Raw genomic sequence first — 18,503 nt, 5'->3', positions numbered from 1 at the left:
GTGTATGCGCATGTGTGCACACACACATAAGGCTTTTTACCAACATGTATAACATTTGTTTAATGTCCTTTTTAATCTTTATCTAGAATTTATATTCAAATGAAAAACATTGAAAGATGCCAGGCTGACTTAATATTAGCAAAGCTGGCATACCATATGTAAAAAAGTAATAAAATAATTTGACAAATTCAGGAAATCGTTTTAGACGTAAGGATTTAAATTAAGCAGAAGGAGGGGCGCCTGGGTGGCGCAGTCGGTTAAGCGTCCGACTTCAGCCAGGTCACGATCTCGCGGTCAGTGAGTTCGAGCCCCGCGTCAGGCTCTGGGCTGATGGCTCAGAGCCTGGAGCCTGTTTCTGATTCTGTGTCTCCCTCTCTCTCTGACCCTCCCCCGTTCATGCTCTGTCTCTCTCTGTCCCAAAAATAAATAAAAAACGTTGAAAAAAAAATTAAAAAAAAAAATTAAGCAGAAGGATAAGTTAATGGTTACATGTGTTTTCTTTTCGGACTTACCAGACTTTGTCTTGAATAATGGTCAATATCTCGTATTTAAGACCTTTGTAAATGATCACTTAAGTCGCATTTTTCTTGAATTTTTGTAAAAATTAAGAAATCAAGCTCAGGTAATTTAAATCACTTAAGGTCTTTTACTTAAATAGTCACTTTACAATTATGTTTACTAAAACACTGAGAAACATTCCTTTTTAGAACATTACAGTAGCTATGCTTTATGTTAAGTCTTGGCAAAATCAGAGAGTTTTAGTACTGATTGTGGATATTCATCTCCTATGCACTGAAGCTTCTTCCACCTCGTGTAACATACATTTATAAGGGTGAATACAAATAAGTATAATTATACCCATATATGAATGCACATCCGAAACAAGCAGGTATAGCTGCCTCTAGAGAAGCAATGAGTGGGATCCCCATTGTTGTTCAGGGTAAACTGATAAACTGATGTCGTTCCAGGGGAAAAACTTCTGTAGCTATGAGTTGACAACAATGTTTTTAGACAAACAAAAGTACCCTTTTGGGGTTTTCTGTTAGGGTTATTTCTTCAAAATAACTAGCTCCTCCTTATCAGCCCCTTCCTGGGTTCACCCCTACTGGAGGATTTTACTTCCTGACCCACTGAATCAGGAGGGCCCGTGTGATTTGATTTGACCAATGAAATGCGAGTGGAAAAATGACATGGGCCGTTCCTGAGCAGAAGCTTTAAGAGCCAGTGCTAAGATCTCTCATGTCTTTTCCCTCTGTCGTAAGATCAACATGTCTGAAGACTGGTATTGTGCTTTTAGCATGGGTCCTAGTATATAGGGTCCCTGAATCAGAGCTGCAGCCAACAAAGTGAACATTGATGTGAGCAAAAATGCATTTTTGGGTTTGTGAGCCACTGGAATTTCGAGAGCACTTGCAAATTTAACATAACTTAGTCTAAGCCAGAATTTCTCCACCTTGGCACTTGTGACATTGTAATCTGCATAATTCTCTATTGTGGGGGGAGGGGGCGTCCTGTCATTGTAGGGGGTATAAAAACATCATTGGCCTCTACCTACTAGGTATCAGAAGTACCACACTCCCCAGTTGTGACAACAGAAAATGTCTCCTGATGTTGCTGAATGTCCCCTAGGGGGGAACCAGTTGAAAACCACTAGTATCAGCCTAGGAGTTAACAAAGTGGAGTCCCAGAGCCAACAGTACCTGCATCACCTGGAAATATGTAAGAAATGTAGAGTTTCAAGCCCCTTTCAGACCTGCTGAATGAGTAAGGATGGGGCTGGGGCCCTGCAAGCTATAATTTAATGAGCCCTCCAAGAGTTCTGAACATGAAAGTTTGAGCTAGTCCAAACTGACTGGTACACAAACTCCTTTGTATAAAGAGGACATAATTATTGCTTTCCATTATTTTGATGTCTAAAACATAAGAATTCCCTTTTTGTGTGTGTGTGTGAATCTAGAAGGCTTTCATAAGTCTTATACTACATGGGTGCTTTAGTGTAATTAATACACGTCAAATGAAATGAAGTATTATAACATCAGTATATTTACTGTAGTCTTATAACCTGGTGATTCACTAGGTCACAGTAATTGCAAATAAAAAGAAATGTTTTGCTTAGGAATCAAAAGGGGAGCGGCATTTTGATCTTTTAAAAAACTCTTTGTAAAATGATTGTTTTTATAAGGATAATCATCAGTTTCTGTGATTTGACATTTGTACCCTCATTTAAGCACATTTTATAAAAACATTTATAAATTTTATAAAAAAATTTTATAATGTTTATTTTTGAGAGAGAGAGAGAAAGAGAGAGAGAGAGAGAGAGAGAGAGTGCAAACAGGGGAGGGGCAGAGGGAGGGAGACACAGAATCGGAAGCAGGCTCCAGGTTCTGAGCAGTCAGCACAGACCCTGATGCGGGGCTTGAACTCATGAGCCTTCAAGCCATGAGATCATGACCTGAGCTGAAGTCGGCGGCTTAACCGACTGAGCCACCCACGTGTTCCAAAACATTTATTTTTAAAGACAGATGTATTGAGAATCAGTATTCACAATCACAAGTTTATGTGTTTGCTTCATTACAAAAAAATTTTTTGGAAATAATTGTGATTTTCATTTAAATTCCCTTTTATATATGTGTGTAAAACGGAGGATTTATGTATGATCTGTCTTGAGCCTGGGTAGAAGAATTAATTAACTTCGAAAAGTAGATTATTATCATATGTAAAGGTATAGGTAGTGTGCATTATAGTGCTAATTTCTATAGTTAAGAAATTGGGGTGTTTCCCATAGTTGAGGTAGGCGGTATGAAACAGACTCAGAAGTAATTAGATCATATTAGTTCAGAAAATGGCAGGGACTTATGTAACAATTGGAATGGCACAATTATTTCTACGTATTTCTCCATTTTACTCCTTTTAATATGGAATGCTTATGGGCAGAAAACCTCAAAAGAAAACTGATAGTACTTTTCTCCTTAGCTCTAAATGGTACACATGGTCCCTACCACACCTAATAAGTGTTTTAAAAGTTTTCCTGGGGCACCTGGGTGACTCATGTGGTTAAGGGTTTGACTCTAGGTTTCAGCTCAGGTCATGAGCTCACAGAAGGTGAGTTCGAGTCCTACATCGGGCTCTGTGCTGACAGTGTAGAGCCTGCTTGGGATTCTCTCTCTCCCTCTGTCTCTGCCCCTACCCTACTTGCTCGTGCTCAATCTCTCTCTCTCTCTCTCTCTCTCTCTCTCTCTCTCTCTCTCTCCTTCAAAATAAATAAATGAACTTAAAAAAAGTTTTCCTAAAATCAGATTTCAGGGTGCTGGTGTAGTATATATACATAAGCAGTGTGAGATAAATACAATAAATTTATCTTGTAGGTTTTCTGTTTTTATTAAAATATCAAAAAATAAAGAGCTGATGATGCTACAGTAGGTTAATAGAATAGACTAGAAAAAATGCTCAGTATCAAAAACCATATTTATATTTTTTGTCACATCATTATATTCTACTTACTTGGCCAACAACTTTTAATTTTGTGCTTTGAGTGAAAATATTGTGTGTGTGGGGGGGAACCCTCTTGAGTTATTTTCTTGGCTATTTTTTCTGTAAAGAAATCTTGATTTTTATTGTCGTGGTAGGATTTTACAAAATAGTTTCAGAATAATAAGCCCTTGAGAGATGAGGTGAAGTCTTTCCCTTTAAAGCATTATCTGCCAGCCAGTGGAGAGTGTCATGCTACGTTTTTTAGGTCCTTTACACTCTTGAATTTGATTTGTGCTTTTACAGCACAAATCCCAACATTCAGAAGGCAGATCTGCCTGCTTCAGCTGCCTGCAGCTATAGAGAATTAGTCTGTCATTCTCCAGAGTCGGAGAATGTGTGTGTGTGAGCGTGTGTGTGTGTGTCCGTGTCTGAGGCTGGGTGGCCAGGAGTGATTTAAATGTGCATAGGGTGAATAGTGTAGCATCTCATTCAGGCTTGGCTTTGAAACCTGTGGCATTCTGGGCTGGACAGCCGCTTCAGTGCTTCTGTTTTAATTTAGCAGGATGTTTGCTGCCATGGCAGCCAGCAGCATCCACTGCAGCAGCAAGGAAGGGCCATAGATCTGAGAATGCAGGTGGAATACTAAAACACCAGACGCTCGTGCAGCACTGGGCTTCAGTGCTTAATTTCTGCTCTTAGGGGGCTCTGCTGTGGAGGCTGTACATGCTGCGCTGTGTCAGCTCATCTAGAGTCAAGGGCTGCAGACCTAGATCAGTGAAGGGCTGGTGAGAGGTAGGAAAAAAAAAAAAAAAACAAAAAAAACGTGAGTGAGATCGCCGGTGCTTCACTACCTCGCGTTTGAGAACATAGAGGTGGTAGAGGGAAATGTGGACCCATCGTCCTGCTGAGATATGTGATTGGATGAAGACTGGAAAATGTAGTTGGCTTCCTGTGCTACTTTCAGCTGGAGCCGTGTCTTTGGTGAACTCTTTTCTGCTTCAGATACGCTCCAGCAAAATGTTTGTAAGTACTGCTGATTAGGGGGAGAATGTGGCAAGCTAAATCGTGGGCAACTGACTGATTGTACTGTCGCTCTAGAATCTTATGTGAATGTTGGAGCCTGCTGGGGCTTTTACTAAAGTGCATGTGTTAATTAAAACCAAAAAGCGCCGGTTGCCATCTCCGTGTAAAAAGACAATGTGAAGTCCAGTTGAAAAGAAGAAGCCCCTAGAAGAGCCATGCAGCGGCCGGCTGAACTCTCTGTGTTTCGGAGCAAAGAAGTAAGGAGAAAGGGAGCCTGCCTTCAGAAACAGAAGTCTCTGACCAATCTTGCCCTCACCAGTGAGGGGGACAGGAGACCCACTGTGCGCATTTCCAACTGGTTTGGAAACGCTGCAAAGGCCAGCCAGAGAGAATCCGACTATGCAGAGAGGCGCTCGCTGTCCAGATTTCTCTCGCGCTCTGTGCAGTCCCTGTACCACGCCAGCGGCCCCGGCGCCTGGAACCTCCTGCCTGCCGGCCAGTCGGGCAGTGAGGGCTTGGAGGACTGGTCTTCCAGAAAAGGCTTGGAAGGGGAGAGTGATGAAGACAGCAGGTCCGAAGATGAGAACGTGTCCTCCAGGCAAAGCAGCATCAGCAGAAGCTGGGCTGAAGAGGAGGGAGAAAGCTGCCTGCGGGAAGGCACAGCTCATCTGGATGAAGACGTGATCCTTACGATGCTGGGTGACCTGGAACAGGCACTTTACACTGACTTGTTAGGTAAGTCAGGTGTGTTCCTAAGATGAGGAGGGGATTTGAAGAAGCTGCACATTTGCATTAGCCAAATAGCTTCCATTCTTCTGACTGGATTTTTAAACTGTCGTTACTCAAAAAAAATGTTTTTAATTACTTGTTGTGATTATTGGCTTTGTAAAGCTAAGCTGTGAGAACCGGGTGTAAAGTCTATTGGAGGAAAATAATTAGCAACCTGCCCTGGGCATTCTTGGCCTGATGTCTAGGATATTCTAGATATCTATAAAGGAGTGGTAACGTCTTAAAATTCCAACATGTTTTTTTACTTAGTAATTAACGGGGCCTAGTTTTTTAACTTCCCTCAAGGTGACCTCGCCACAAATATGGAATGAACAATGAAGGGCCTCTTGGGTAAATTTGTTGTAAAGTTGGTTTTCTTCTACTGCCTCAGTGGCATCCACATAGACGGTCCTTGTTTGTGCCTCAGTGCTAAGTACCATGTATTCTAGGAACACTTCCAGAAATGCAGAGGTATCTTTTGACAGCTTTGCTCACGCACCACTTTTTGGGGGGAGGGGGTGGTGATTGGCAAAAAATTCTCCTGAGCGTGTACATTGTAACGATTGAAACTGCTATGTAGATGACCATGAACTGTTTGTTCCCACAAAGTGGGCTTTTTGATGACATAGGTCTTACTGATAACTTCTGACATAATCTTTAGTTAACTAGATATGGAGATGTCTGAAGTATTTCTTCAGTGTTGTTTCGCTTTCCACTTTGCTGCCTGCCTAAATAGCCATACTGCATACATTTTAGTTGTCATGTCTAAATTGAGCGCTCTACCAAAGGACATTTATATCACACAGTTCCTTCTTCAAAAATCCATAAGTTTTAAACCACTGACTACGTCATATTTGGTTACCATGTATGTTTACAAAAACAAAACAAAACAAAAACAAAAAACACCTCCCTATAGGACTCCTCACATGTAAAAGAATTAAACCTGACCAGTGATCTCTTTGTTTCTGATTCATACAACTGATGCTAAATGTAGATGTGTTGTTATTCTGTATGTAGACCCTCCTATTACAAGATGTTTTATGAGGCTCTCCGGAATCTTAGTGAACCAGCTTTAGAAGAAGAAAGCCTAGAGAGACAGCAGAGGCAAATATTGCTCAATTTTTCATGTCAGTTTGGCTTTAAAAGAGTAATGTTTCCACAGTTGTGGGAATAGTGATTCCTGAATCTGAATCTGAATACACCAGGTGCTTAGACATAGAAGATTTACTTCTTCACCATTGTGTGATTTCTGTGATGAACTGTTTCTCATAAAAGACCTCTATGCAGTACAAAGGCAAGAGAGGGAGTATTATTCCTTAAGGATCTTTTTAATTTTTTTTTTGATCTTCTGAAACTGTAGAATCAAATAATATTCATCTTTTGCCTTTAAAATAGTAGCGTTTGTCTTGTTCTAAGTACCTCTTACATAAGTATTTTCAAAGATATGAACAGAGAGCAGTCCCCTGGCAGGATTTGTTGGTTGCTCTGGTAAATTATAGCATGCTGTGCGTGGGTGTATGTATGACATTCGCCTTTTTGTGCATAAATAACTTGGAGCATTACTGTCAGAGGGCAATCTCTCAATAGAATTCTGTATGTTCCAAGGTTTTTAAACCAAACATCTGCTTATTATATTTATGGGGTTGTTCTTTTTAAGGCTTCCCCCCACCCCAACTTATGCCAGTTTTCGAAAATGCAAGTGAGAAAGTAAGGAAGAGTTTATTCAAATAGTTGTGACATGAATAATCATGTCAGGATAATGAAGCACTCCAATGCAGTTTCCTAAATAATGATGCATGTTAAGTTGGTAAATATATCCAAGCCCAGAGCACACGGGAATTTCAAGATTTCTACCACGTGCTTGACTGGGTTCTGCTTCTGACTCAAAATGGCCTCTTCCAAGTGAATTTTTAGACAGAGTTCCTTGAGTTCCACTCTTTAAACTTGTGTATCCTAATAGATTAGACTAAGGTCTGTGCTATAACTTTACAGGGGAATTTTAAAAGATAACTAGCCATGTTTTTGCTATTTTCTGCCCAAAATATCTGGCTTGAGATGAGTTGAAAAATTTCCATCCAACTCATTGTTGGGGTCATCTACAAAATTAGGGTTCTCAAAATACATCAGGCAGCTGTACTCTAAATACCATTTGCAAAGTGGTTGGTGTAGAGGATATAATTCTTTGTGAACCAGGTTCATTCATATATAATTTGATTTCCTATTAAAAGATGACAGTGCTGACAGTCTTAATTACAATGTATATAATTAAAGCCTAAAATGTAAGAGCAGGACCACATATTAAGCAAAAATGCAGAAGCCACTATTTTTCCTGAATGAAGCCTCTTGAGTGTCAGACAGGATAGTAAGGCCTTACACACATTTTCCCAAATGGTATATTCTGTGATTATCTTCGAGTTTTTAACATTGTTGTAAACTGCTTTCTCATTGCTTATAAAGTGTCCTTTGTAAGTGGGGCTAAGAGTAGGGCTAAACTGAGCCTTAGTGGAACAGAGATTATGAAAGTGAGAGGGGATACAACGCTTTTGAGACTAAATTAACTTATCGTGTATTTTTTCTACTAACTTTTGTTGTTACTGAATAATTCACTTTATTTGTCCTTTTACATTTGGCCTTTTCAGCTGAACTTCCTTTCTCTCCCCCAATCCTCTAGACATCATTTGGATACACATTTATAGGATGTTTTAAGATTTGTGCAATCCTTTAGGGGAGTGTAGGTGTATTTAATTATATTTTGCCTTTTATGGGTCATTGAGAACATTTACTGTGATAAATGTTGATTTAGTTGTTATCTTTCTTAACATGAATGAGGCAGAAATTATGTTTTGCTCAATAAGGACCTGGAGAAAAGATCCATTTGTCTGATTGTCATGAACAGTGCAGTACCCTATGAGCAAATATCATGAATGAATAAAACCAAAGGAGGGAAGAAAGTGTGGTTTTGTAATATGAGAGAAGCTATATAAACAAAAATGGATTCAATTGGAAAAATTTAGGATCTAAGATGCCTGTTGGATTGGAAGAAGGACATTTAAAATGAGCTGAGGGGTACCTGGGTGGCTCAGTTGGTTTAGTGTCCGACTCTTGGTTTTGGCTCCGGTCGTGACCTCTTCGTTCATAGGCTCGAGCCCCACATTGGGCTCTGTGCTGACAGCGCAGAGCTTGCTGGGTCTCTCTTCCTCTCTCTCTGCCCCTTCCTCCAAAAATAAATAAACTTTTTTAAAAAGTAAAAAATAAATAAATAAATTAATTAATTAATTAAAGGAGCTGGGGTGCCTGGGTGGCCCATTCCGTTAAGTGCCTGACTCTTGGTTTTGACTCAGGTCATGATCTCATGGTTTTGTGGGTTCGAGCCCCACATTGGGCTCTAAGCTGACAGAGTGGAGCCTGCTTGGGATTCTCTGTCTCCCTCTCGCTCTACCTCTCCCTGACTTGCACTGTCTCTGTCTCTCTCAAAATCAACTTAAAAAAATTAAAAAGTATATAAATAAAATAAAACATATAAAAGGAGCTGAAGAAGATGTGAAAAAACATTTAGTGAAATGGAATGTCTGAAAACACCGTGTTTCTATAATTTATATTAAAAAGATATTGAGGGGCGCCTGGGTGGCTAAGTTGATTAAGCAGTCGACTTCGGCTCAGGTCATGATCTCGCGGTCCGTGAGTTCGAGCCCTGCATCAGGCTCTGTGCTGACAGCTCAGAGCCTGCAGCCTGTTTCAGATTCTGTGTCTCCTTCTCTCTGACCCTCCCCCATTCATGCTCTGTCTCTGTCTCAAAAATAAATAAACGTTAAAAAAAATTAAAAAAATAAAAGATATTGAAAGAAATTAAGATATCAGTGTTATTACATGAGTTGACAAGTGGCTGACAGCCAACCTGATTCCAGTGTAGAAGTTCTCACAGAGGGAAGGGGACCAGGGCCAGGGGACATGTAAAGGTATATTCTACCACCTCGTGTAAGGTCAATGACTACATCCCTTCTTCCTTCCAATAAAGATTATCTCAACAACTCCCTCCTTTAAGTCTTGTCATTTCTTGGGGTCCTGGGTGGCTCACTCGGTTAAACTTCTGACTTGGGCTCAAGTCATGATGTTGCGATTCGGGAGTTCGAACTCCATGTCATGAGTGCAGAGCCCGCTTGGGATTCTCTCTCTCTCTCTCTCTCTCTCTCTCTCTCTCTCTCTCTCTCTCTCTCTCTCCCCCTCTCTCTTTCTTCCCCTCCCCCACTTGTGCATGCTCTCTTTCTCTCAAAAAAAATAAACTTAAAAAAAGAAGACTTGTCATTTCTTACTATCACTTAGAAACTTAGGTATATTACTGTATGAAATCTTATATTCTGATATTGGCTTTAGTGCTTCTCTGATTTTGTCCCATTCTTCACTATTTCTTTTGCCCACTTTGAGTAAAATCTCTTCTTGACCTCTGACTTTCCTTTGGCTGTAATTATATTCTGCCCTTTAAGATTTTCCTTAAAAAAATCCTTCTTTGTCTTCAGGGTTTTACCAGATTATTTTGAAGTAAAAGGTAGGCTTTCTAGCCATTTCTAAAATATGATGTTATATTTATGAGAAGGATGGGAATAAGTTCCAGAAGTATCATGATTAGAATCTTAAGGGTTATTAACAGTTCCGAGTCGTAAAGTGATGTTAGTTTATAAGGTTAAGGATTGTGTTAACTTGAGTTAGTGTAGGAAAAGTTGATGCCATGTGCATGAGGGTACGAAATATATTTTTCTAGCTCTTGAAAGTATATTTAAGGACCATTTTTATACTTTCAAGTTTGAAATAATAATGCTACTTTTAAACATATTTTAATCATTCAAATAATTTATAAATTAAAAAGTAGAAATTTACGGACTGGAAGCAAAATGATGGTTGTTTTGGCAACCATCCAGGAGGAGGAATAATGAGCAATGTAGTAATGTTTGGGTGAAGAAGAAAACAGAGGAATCAGCAGTTGTGTCTTCTGGTATTTAACTGCCCATGGTGAAGGTAGTATAAAGTTGTTCTGTCAGTTTCAGAGCCACTAGGACCTCTGGATGGAAATGAAAGGGAGGCAAATTATTCATCCTCAGAAATGTTTTCACAATTAGAAGTTTCTAATAGAAGGAGCCATCTCTTCCTGAAGAGGAAGGCTTTCCAGTCTTAGAGGTTTCAGGCAGAGGCACATGGCTGTCACCCGTGTGAGGCATAGATCATGTGAGGCATAGATGAGTTTCCTCACTGGCTGAGCTAAGAAGAAGCATTCTCTGGAATCCCTACCAACTCTATGATTATACTGTAAATGTTAAATGGGTGTATTTGTTGCGTATGTGTCTTTTTTTTTTTTTAATCTGGCATAAATTCTGAGGAAGAAAATGAACATGTCAAATATCTACTTCTATTCTTGAAACAGATTGTAGATATGCATCTTGACTTGTCTATAGTGGCAGTCTTCCTACTGGAGTTTAATATATGCTATTTTCTACCTTCACTTTCCCTCCACTTTTTCCTTTGCTTCCATTCCCTTCTCCTTCCCACCATCCCCTTCCTTTGCCTTCCTATTCTTCCCCTCTCCTTCTCATACCTTCCCTCCCTTTACTCTATCAGTGCCCCGCTCTCCCTTCCTGTCCTCCCTTTACTCTATCAGTGTCCCTCTCTCCCTCCCTGTCCTCCTGCATCTTTCCTTCTTGTTAAAATTTCCCATCATGGAACATCCTTTTGAGCCCAAACTGAACAGAAGAGAAACTGTACCTCCTCTGCCATCTCCCCATGTTCTTCTCATTATCCAGATAGACAAGTTTCAAATGGCCACTGGCCTGGAAGGTGTTACATCGCATAATCAAACTGGTTTTCTGGCACCTCTACCTCCAAATGATGGGTAGTGGTTGTGTAAGGCCAGCATTTGTCACACTGGCAGAGCTGCTTGTCTCGTGCCTATTAAACACATGCTGACTTGAGATGCCAAGGACTTTACTGGAACTGTAATGTCACATGTGGATGCTGTGAGTCCCTGTGGAAAGCGGGGAAGGAATTGAGAATAAAGCTATCCGATGTTGTGAATTTTGATCCATGAGTCTAATAAAATAAAAGACTTACAAATGTATTGCTTCTAAAAGAAAAGGCCTCTATCTTACTCCCCAGAGTCCAAATGTATAATTGCTACCCAGTAAGTTTATCTTACTATTCTGAATATACCTAGAAGTAAGTAATTATGGAGATAATTAGAATCCCAATAATTTCAGTTTTTTTTAAATTAAGCTCGGTAACATGCAGTACTCTACAGTGTATTGCTGAATTAATCACTGTCACTTTGCAATGATTAAGGTCACAAATCTATAAAGTATTATTGGATTATCATCACTTCTTATCATCAATTTATTACTTGTAATGTCACATTTGTTTCTATTCACATTTTATTTGTAGAAAGGAGAATCATAATTTTCAGATAATAGGCATTTGGAATGTCCTACCTTTATTTTATTTTTAAGGAGAGGAATTTGTATTACTTATCTATGTATACAGTTATTCTGAGACCAGGAAATGACTTGACTAACAAGTTTATTATTGTGTTACTTTTTTAGGTGAAGATCCTGAAACAAGAAGAATGAGAACAGTTAAAAACATAGCAGACTTGAGGCAAAATTTAGAGGAGACTATGTCCAGTCTTCGTGGGACCCAGATAAGCCACAGGTTTTGTTTTTTGTTTTTTGTTTTTTCTCAGTTCTACATTTCTTTGGGCCAATAAAGACAAATGACAACCGAGCACTAACTTCTTATAATGATAAAGAATTTAATTTTCCTTAACTGTTTTCTCACTTAAATTTTACATGACATTCAACTGGTGACTTCTTAGCACAAACCCAGGGACTTTTTTTCTCCTATCTGTCTCTTCTTTAATAGAATGCCCCATTCAAACTGAATTAGCTACTGAAATTGCCACCATCACTACTAAGTAGATTCGCATGCCTGTGCCATGGACGTTGCAGTTGAAATGCATCTGGCAGCGGGGAGGGGAGGGGAGAGAGACTTTCAAGAATAATTTTGGTCAACTTCCAGAATCATTCTGAGAAGCTGTAAGGGGTTCGGTTCAGGGTTTGTTGAAAGTGTGAAACAAAAATTTGCTTTATCTAAACTGTGATGATGGCCTTTCTTTTGAATGCACGAAAGTAAAACAAAAAAACTTCAGAATGCCCCTCCCACATTTCGACCTCTGCAGAGGTGTCTTGCATCTCATAAGAATGCCGAGATAACGTCTCACGATGAGTGCATCATTTGGCTTACCTGAAAATGGCATGCTTCTAAGAAACTCTAGCCTTTCCAGTCCTCATGTATTGCATTCTCGGTCTATGACCCCAAGTGAATCAGAGTTTAGTGACTTCTTCGCTTTGTTGACAGCACCCTGGAGACAACATTTGACAGCACTGTGACAACAGAAGTGAACGGAAGGACCATACCCAACTTGACAAGCCGCCCCACTCCCATGACCTGGAGGTTGGGTCAGGCGTGTCCTCGACTTCAGGCTGGAGATGCCCCTTCCCTGGGGGCTGGCTACCCTCGCAGTGGTACCAGCCGACTTATCCACACAGACCCCTCGAGATTCATGTACACAACACCTCTCCGTCGAGCAGCTGTGTCTCGACTGGGAAACCTATCACAGATGGACATGAGTGAGAAAGCAAGCAGTGACCTGGACATGTCTTCTGAAGTTGACGTTGGTGGATACATGAGTGACGGTGATATCCTTGGGAAAAGTCTCAGGGCTGATGACATCAACAGTGGGTAAGTGGCCCTGGGCTCTACCAACATTATGTGAACAGGGAGGGTGGTCTCCTAAGATGCATTAGCTATAGGAAGGGTATATAGGTGAGCTCACAAAGTCATTAGAAAACATAATAAATCAAAGGTTATTTGGGGGTATATCAGGCCCTCTCGTCTGCTCATTCCTGAAAAGTAAAATATCTAAAATTTCTATAAAATCTTTTCATTGTGAGCCATTACATTTTTCTATTGTTAGTTTAGAGAAACAAATGTGCCCTGGGCTTTTCAGAGTGATTTTCACATGCTTCTTAAGTAACAGATTTTGTAGTGAAAGACGTGGGAAGGGGACAGGAGGAGTTTTGCTGAGCTGCTGCAATTTTTTTTTTGTTTTAATTTGGCTTATCGAAGCTGCCTATAACTGCTTGGAGGAACAAATATTTTCTAGCATTCTTCAGTTATGCACCTCGAATTGAAAGCTTCAATCTCTTTTGATGAGATTTTTTTTTAAATCTTAGCCTTTGTTGTTGTTGTTGTTTTTTTTTTTTCTGTTTCCTATCATATTCCAAAAAAACACTGTTGTGATTATAAAACTTTTAAAGATTTTGGCAGTTTGGAATATTTAGTTCAATCTGAGCATGAACGAAGACAATAGGAAACTCTATTAAAACTGCTTCTATTAATTATAATTCCCTACAGACAAGAAAACTGGTCTGAGCTGGCCACAATTGTGTAATGCTGAAGAAAGGCTGGACTTGCATTAGAACTCAGATATATCTGACTTCAAAACCTAGGGTCTGTGATAAAACAAAAAGCTTCCCAATCAATTTTGTCATTTTCATGGGAGTCTGGGTTTTGACTTATTCTTTGTCCTTAGACATCTGAGAGGACCAGTAACGGAAATCATTCTCCTGTATGAGTAACCCTGACTTCATTCATGAAAGGAAAGGAAAGGAAAGGAAAGGAAAGGAAAGGAAAGGAAAGGAAAGGAAAGAAAAAAGAAGAGAAAAGAAAAGAAAAGAAAAAAGAAAATCTTATTTGAAAGGTGACAAGACCTTAAAATAACTCAGACAAGCTTTAGATCAGATTTATAGCTCTGCTCTGTATCCAGTGTTTCCTTGTGACCACCTTCGTGGTGGCTAAATTCCAACAATTTAGAACTAGGGAGACAGATGGTGGTCAGTTAGGGTAGGAAATAGTTGAGTTGCCACTGGATTCAGAGTGCAATTTAAATTCCTTTTGACCATAGCTATCTGTGGACCGCTTGGGGCCTTAAGTTATCCAAACTCCTTTTTGTTATCTGTAATAAGGATAAAATGGCAGAATCTCTCCAAAACCATTAGGAATCGAGGAAATAATCTACAAAATTGTACTTCCACAAAGCCTGTCACAGTATGAGTGTTGAATAAATGTGTCACTATCATAATTCCATTTATTATCATTCACACTCATACTGATTTATGGATGCTATTGTTATCATTTTTGTACATGTTAGATGCCACCTAGGAGGGAGTGCCCAGTATAGGGAGCATGATGGCAATGCAGGAACATCTAAGGCATGAACTTTTTCTCCCATCTCTCTCCTTTCTCACCCATTCTTTCCACTCTCCCTCCTATATCCTCTTTTTTCTTTCTTTGTCTCTTTAAATGAGAGCATATGTGTGTATTCACTTTTTATGTTTACACTGGATGAAGATTTAACTATACACATAAATATCATATTTATACACACATGTATATGCATATTTATATATACAGAGACACATATACATATATGTGTATATATATAATATACAGACACATACATAAGCCGTCAATCTCATTATTTACAGTAGTTACATTCTATAAAATCACTACATACACTGAATTAGTGAACACTGAACCATCGCTCCTAGGGGAAATACAGATATAGTTCCTGTGATCTTTTGGTCATAATAGTTTCATCAAACCATCAGAATATAGTCTTGTTGTATGTGTATTTCAATTTAAAGCGAGCTTATTTATTAGTACATATTGGAGATACATATTGTAGATTCATTATTGTAGATATTGTTAATACATATTGTATTGTTAATACATATTGTAGATACATTAACATTGAGCTCATGCCTAAAAGCAGTATAATCCATGCCTGCATGAAGCTCATCTAACACATATTTTTCCATAAGGCACATCGCAGCCTTCCTACACTTGGGAACACAAGGGCACTTCAGCACTACACTTGGGGGCCATCTTAACACCAGAATCTCAAACAGGAAGCACAAAAATGTGAAAAATGTGGCTCTAAATAGACTAAAGAGGACACATTGGCAGTAGGAGAGCTGAATCAAGAAGGCAGAATATCACCTTATTTGACCTCAGCCTGGAATGTCCTCATGAGCAACTTAAATTTCTCTCTGTTCTGTGCCTGTCCGTGAGTGACCATGAATATGTTGCAATTATTGATTTGGGGCTTCAAAGTTTAGCCAGTAAGCAAATTTGCAAATGTGGTATTTATGAATAATTAGGATTGACTATATTTATTTATAAACAAGTAAAATGTTTATCTGGAGAGGGAAAGCATATCTTGGGAGCAGTTTAAACCAGAAATCAATGGACATTGACAATGTAATGTGTGAGTCATTTCAAAGGTCTCATACAGAAAAAAAACTGAAGAGTTCAGAGTAGGGAGAAAGTGCTAAATACAGGCATGAAATAGAAAGGAGGGGATAAGACAAGGAAATAGTTTAGTTATAGTCTCTGATTTATTTTTTTATTTTTTATTTTAGAAAAAGGACAGAGCAAAGGAGGTGCAGAGAGAGAGAGAGAGAGAGAGAGAGAGAGAGAGAATCCCAAGCAGGCTCTAAGCTCAGCTGGAGCCCAAGGCAGGACTCTATCCCATGATCCTGGGATAATGACCCAAGCCAAAACCAAGACTCTGATGCTTAAACCACTGAGCCATGCAAGTGCCCCTACATTCTGTCACTGAAATAGCTATGGGGGTACCTGGTTCAGTTGGTTGAGCACCCAACTCTTGATTTGGGCTCAGGTTATGATCCCAGAGTCATGGGGTCCCTCCCCACTCTCTCTTGTGTACTCTGTCTCTCTTTCTAAAAAATAAAAATAAATAAATAAATATCTAAAGAGGAGGGAAATGTAATAAGAGCATGTTTGTAAAAAAAAGTATAAATATTGTAGAAAGAATGTCATTTGATAAGCTTCACTAAAAAAATAATTTTCAAAGTCACAGGGACACTTGGATTGGATGATATTCACTGACCTTTTCCCCAACTGAGATTCATGGAATCTGAGTACTTAATTTTGAGAGATAGGGACTATTGTGACCGGACCTCAATAACATTATGCTAAAAAGTTTACACAGTGTACTCTAAACAATTGAAAGCAGATTATCGAATAGTCACAGAATAAGATATGATGATGATTTTTGAAAACCCCCTTTAGGGTAAATCTGCAAAATGGATTGAGGGGAGCAGCTCTGATGGCAGGTTTCAGACATTACTGCAAAAGTCCACGTCCAGGTTTTGTAGTCCAGAAACATGACAGTGGCCTTGACAGGGGTGAAAGAAGGAAAAAATTTGAATGGGAGGTACCAGAGAGGAGAAATGTACAGAATTAATGATAGGCTACTCATGAGGGCTTCAGAGAGGCAGAGAATTCAGATACGATGCCCATTTTGTAAGCACAGGAGGTAGAAAATTATACCTTTAGAGAAAATAGGCAGACAGAGAGAAATGATTTTTATTTTTGAGAAAGCAGAGAGGAGATGCTGAGTGTAGAGTTTCCAATGTAGAGTTGGAGACAGTGTGGTATAAAAGTTTGTTGTTGAAAATGCAGAAGTAGTTTTCGGGGTAGAGCTACGATGGAGAGTGTGGTCTCAGAGAAGACAGTAGAACTTGTGGGCATGAGGACTCCTGGGGAAAGAATGGAGAGACAGAAGAGGGATCTTCAGCTGAAGTAAATATGGGTGTATGTATCCGAAAAATATCTCTAAGTTCATCCTATGTGCCAAGCAGCATTTTGGGACCGTGTGTGCAGTGTTGAGCAATAGAGACACAGCGCCATGTGACTTACGTGCGGCCTTTTTTGTTTGTTTGTTTTTTAATTATCGTCAAGTTAGCTAACATACAGCGTATACAGTGTGCTCTTGGTTTCAGGGGTAGATTCCTGTGATTCATCGCTTACGTATAACAACCAGTGCTCCTCCCAACAAGTGCCCTCCTCAATGCCCATCACCCATTTTACCTCCCCCGCCCCGCCCATCAACCCTCAGTTTGTTCTCTGCATTTAAGAGTCTCTTATGGGATTGCCTCCCTCTCTGTTTGAAACTGTTTTTCCCCTTCCCCTCCCCCATGGTCTTCTTGTTAAGTTTCTCAAGTTCTGTATATGAGTGAAAACATATGATACTTGTCTTTCTCTAAATGACTTATTTCACTTAGCACGATACCCTCCAGTTCCATCCCTGTTGTTGCAAACGGCAGGATTTCATTCTTTCTCATTGCCAAGTAGTATTCCATGGTATGTATAAACCATATCTTCGTTTTTAAAATATTTTTGTAGACGCTCGTTTATTCAGTGAATGAACGTGTCCTATATACACACATGTGTGTGAGTGTGTGTGTATAGATTCTTGGATCAGGAGTTTTTCCTTAAGCTAATTTTTTGAAACAGCTGAGTTCTGTATGTAATAATACATATTACAGGCATACTTCAGTTGGGAGTGTGTACCATATAGTCTCTCAGAGAATAAGATGGATGGAAGTTATTCTGCTTCTGGCCCACCAGGCTTCCAGTGTCACCCTGAGCATTGATATTCAACAGGCAGATGGAAAAAAAGAGGCAGAACTGCGGTGTGAGAATATTCCCTACGTACGAGATCTGGAGGTTGCGCGTATGACTTCTACCCACACTTCCTTATCCAAAACGGCTCTGTTGCCACATCTACCTGTGAGGGAGGCCAGGAAATCTGGGTTAGCTGTGTGCCCAAGAGGAAGAGGAAGTTGGTTGAGGAGGGCTAGCTAGGTTCTGCTGAATTCACTCCTGAGAAACACAAAAAAAGTCATATCCATTGTCCTTCCTACTTGTTTCATACCTCAGTGGAACCCATTTCAGGCTTCTGTTCATTTTTGTTCCTGTCCGTGTTTCAAATGAAGTCTTGGGAGTGTTTTACAAATGGGCCCATTTAAGTATCATCACTGGTTCACATGTTATATTTTTGTCATCAGTATTCGGTATATTTAAAAAAGGCTAAAAATAACACAAATCCTGTATGAAAACTTTCCCTGGTGTGGTTGACCTGTTTGGCATTATGCATTTTCTCTTTGCCGTGGCAGAGTACAGAACATGGACATGTAAGGCATGACTCAGAATGCTGTGCCCTGGGCAGAAGGTGACTAGCCGTGATCAGCAGGTGGTATGGCTGGTTTCAGCTCAAGTGGGATTGAGGGGTCTTGTGTGGAGGACATCCCACGGTGTGCTGCACTTAATTG

General features: G+C 39.7%; 1 protein-coding gene across 6 annotated transcripts in view; it reads left to right on the top strand.

Annotated features, from left to right (window-relative positions):
• NAV3 (neuron navigator 3) overlaps positions 1-18,503 on the top strand; it is an 820,281-nt gene that overhangs the window by 648,243 nt on the left and 153,535 nt on the right. For all 6 annotated transcript variants that reach the window (XM_053894885.1, XM_053894882.1, XM_053894887.1 and 3 more), the window contains 2 exons: positions 11,844-11,952; positions 12,658-13,041. In XM_053894885.1, the coding sequence (XP_053750860.1) occupies positions 11,844-11,952; positions 12,658-13,041 (493 nt within the window). The remainder of the gene's footprint in view (positions 1-11,843; positions 11,953-12,657; positions 13,042-18,503) is intronic.

This window comes from Panthera pardus, unplaced genomic scaffold (genome assembly GCF_024362965.1).
Source record: "Panthera pardus isolate Hobbes unplaced genomic scaffold, ASM2436296v1 HiC_scaffold_6, whole genome shotgun sequence".
NCBI classification, from domain to species: domain Eukaryota; kingdom Metazoa; phylum Chordata; class Mammalia; order Carnivora; family Felidae; genus Panthera; species Panthera pardus.
The sequence above is the reverse complement of the archived record's forward strand: the minus strand, read 5'-3'. Positions and strand labels throughout refer to the sequence as shown.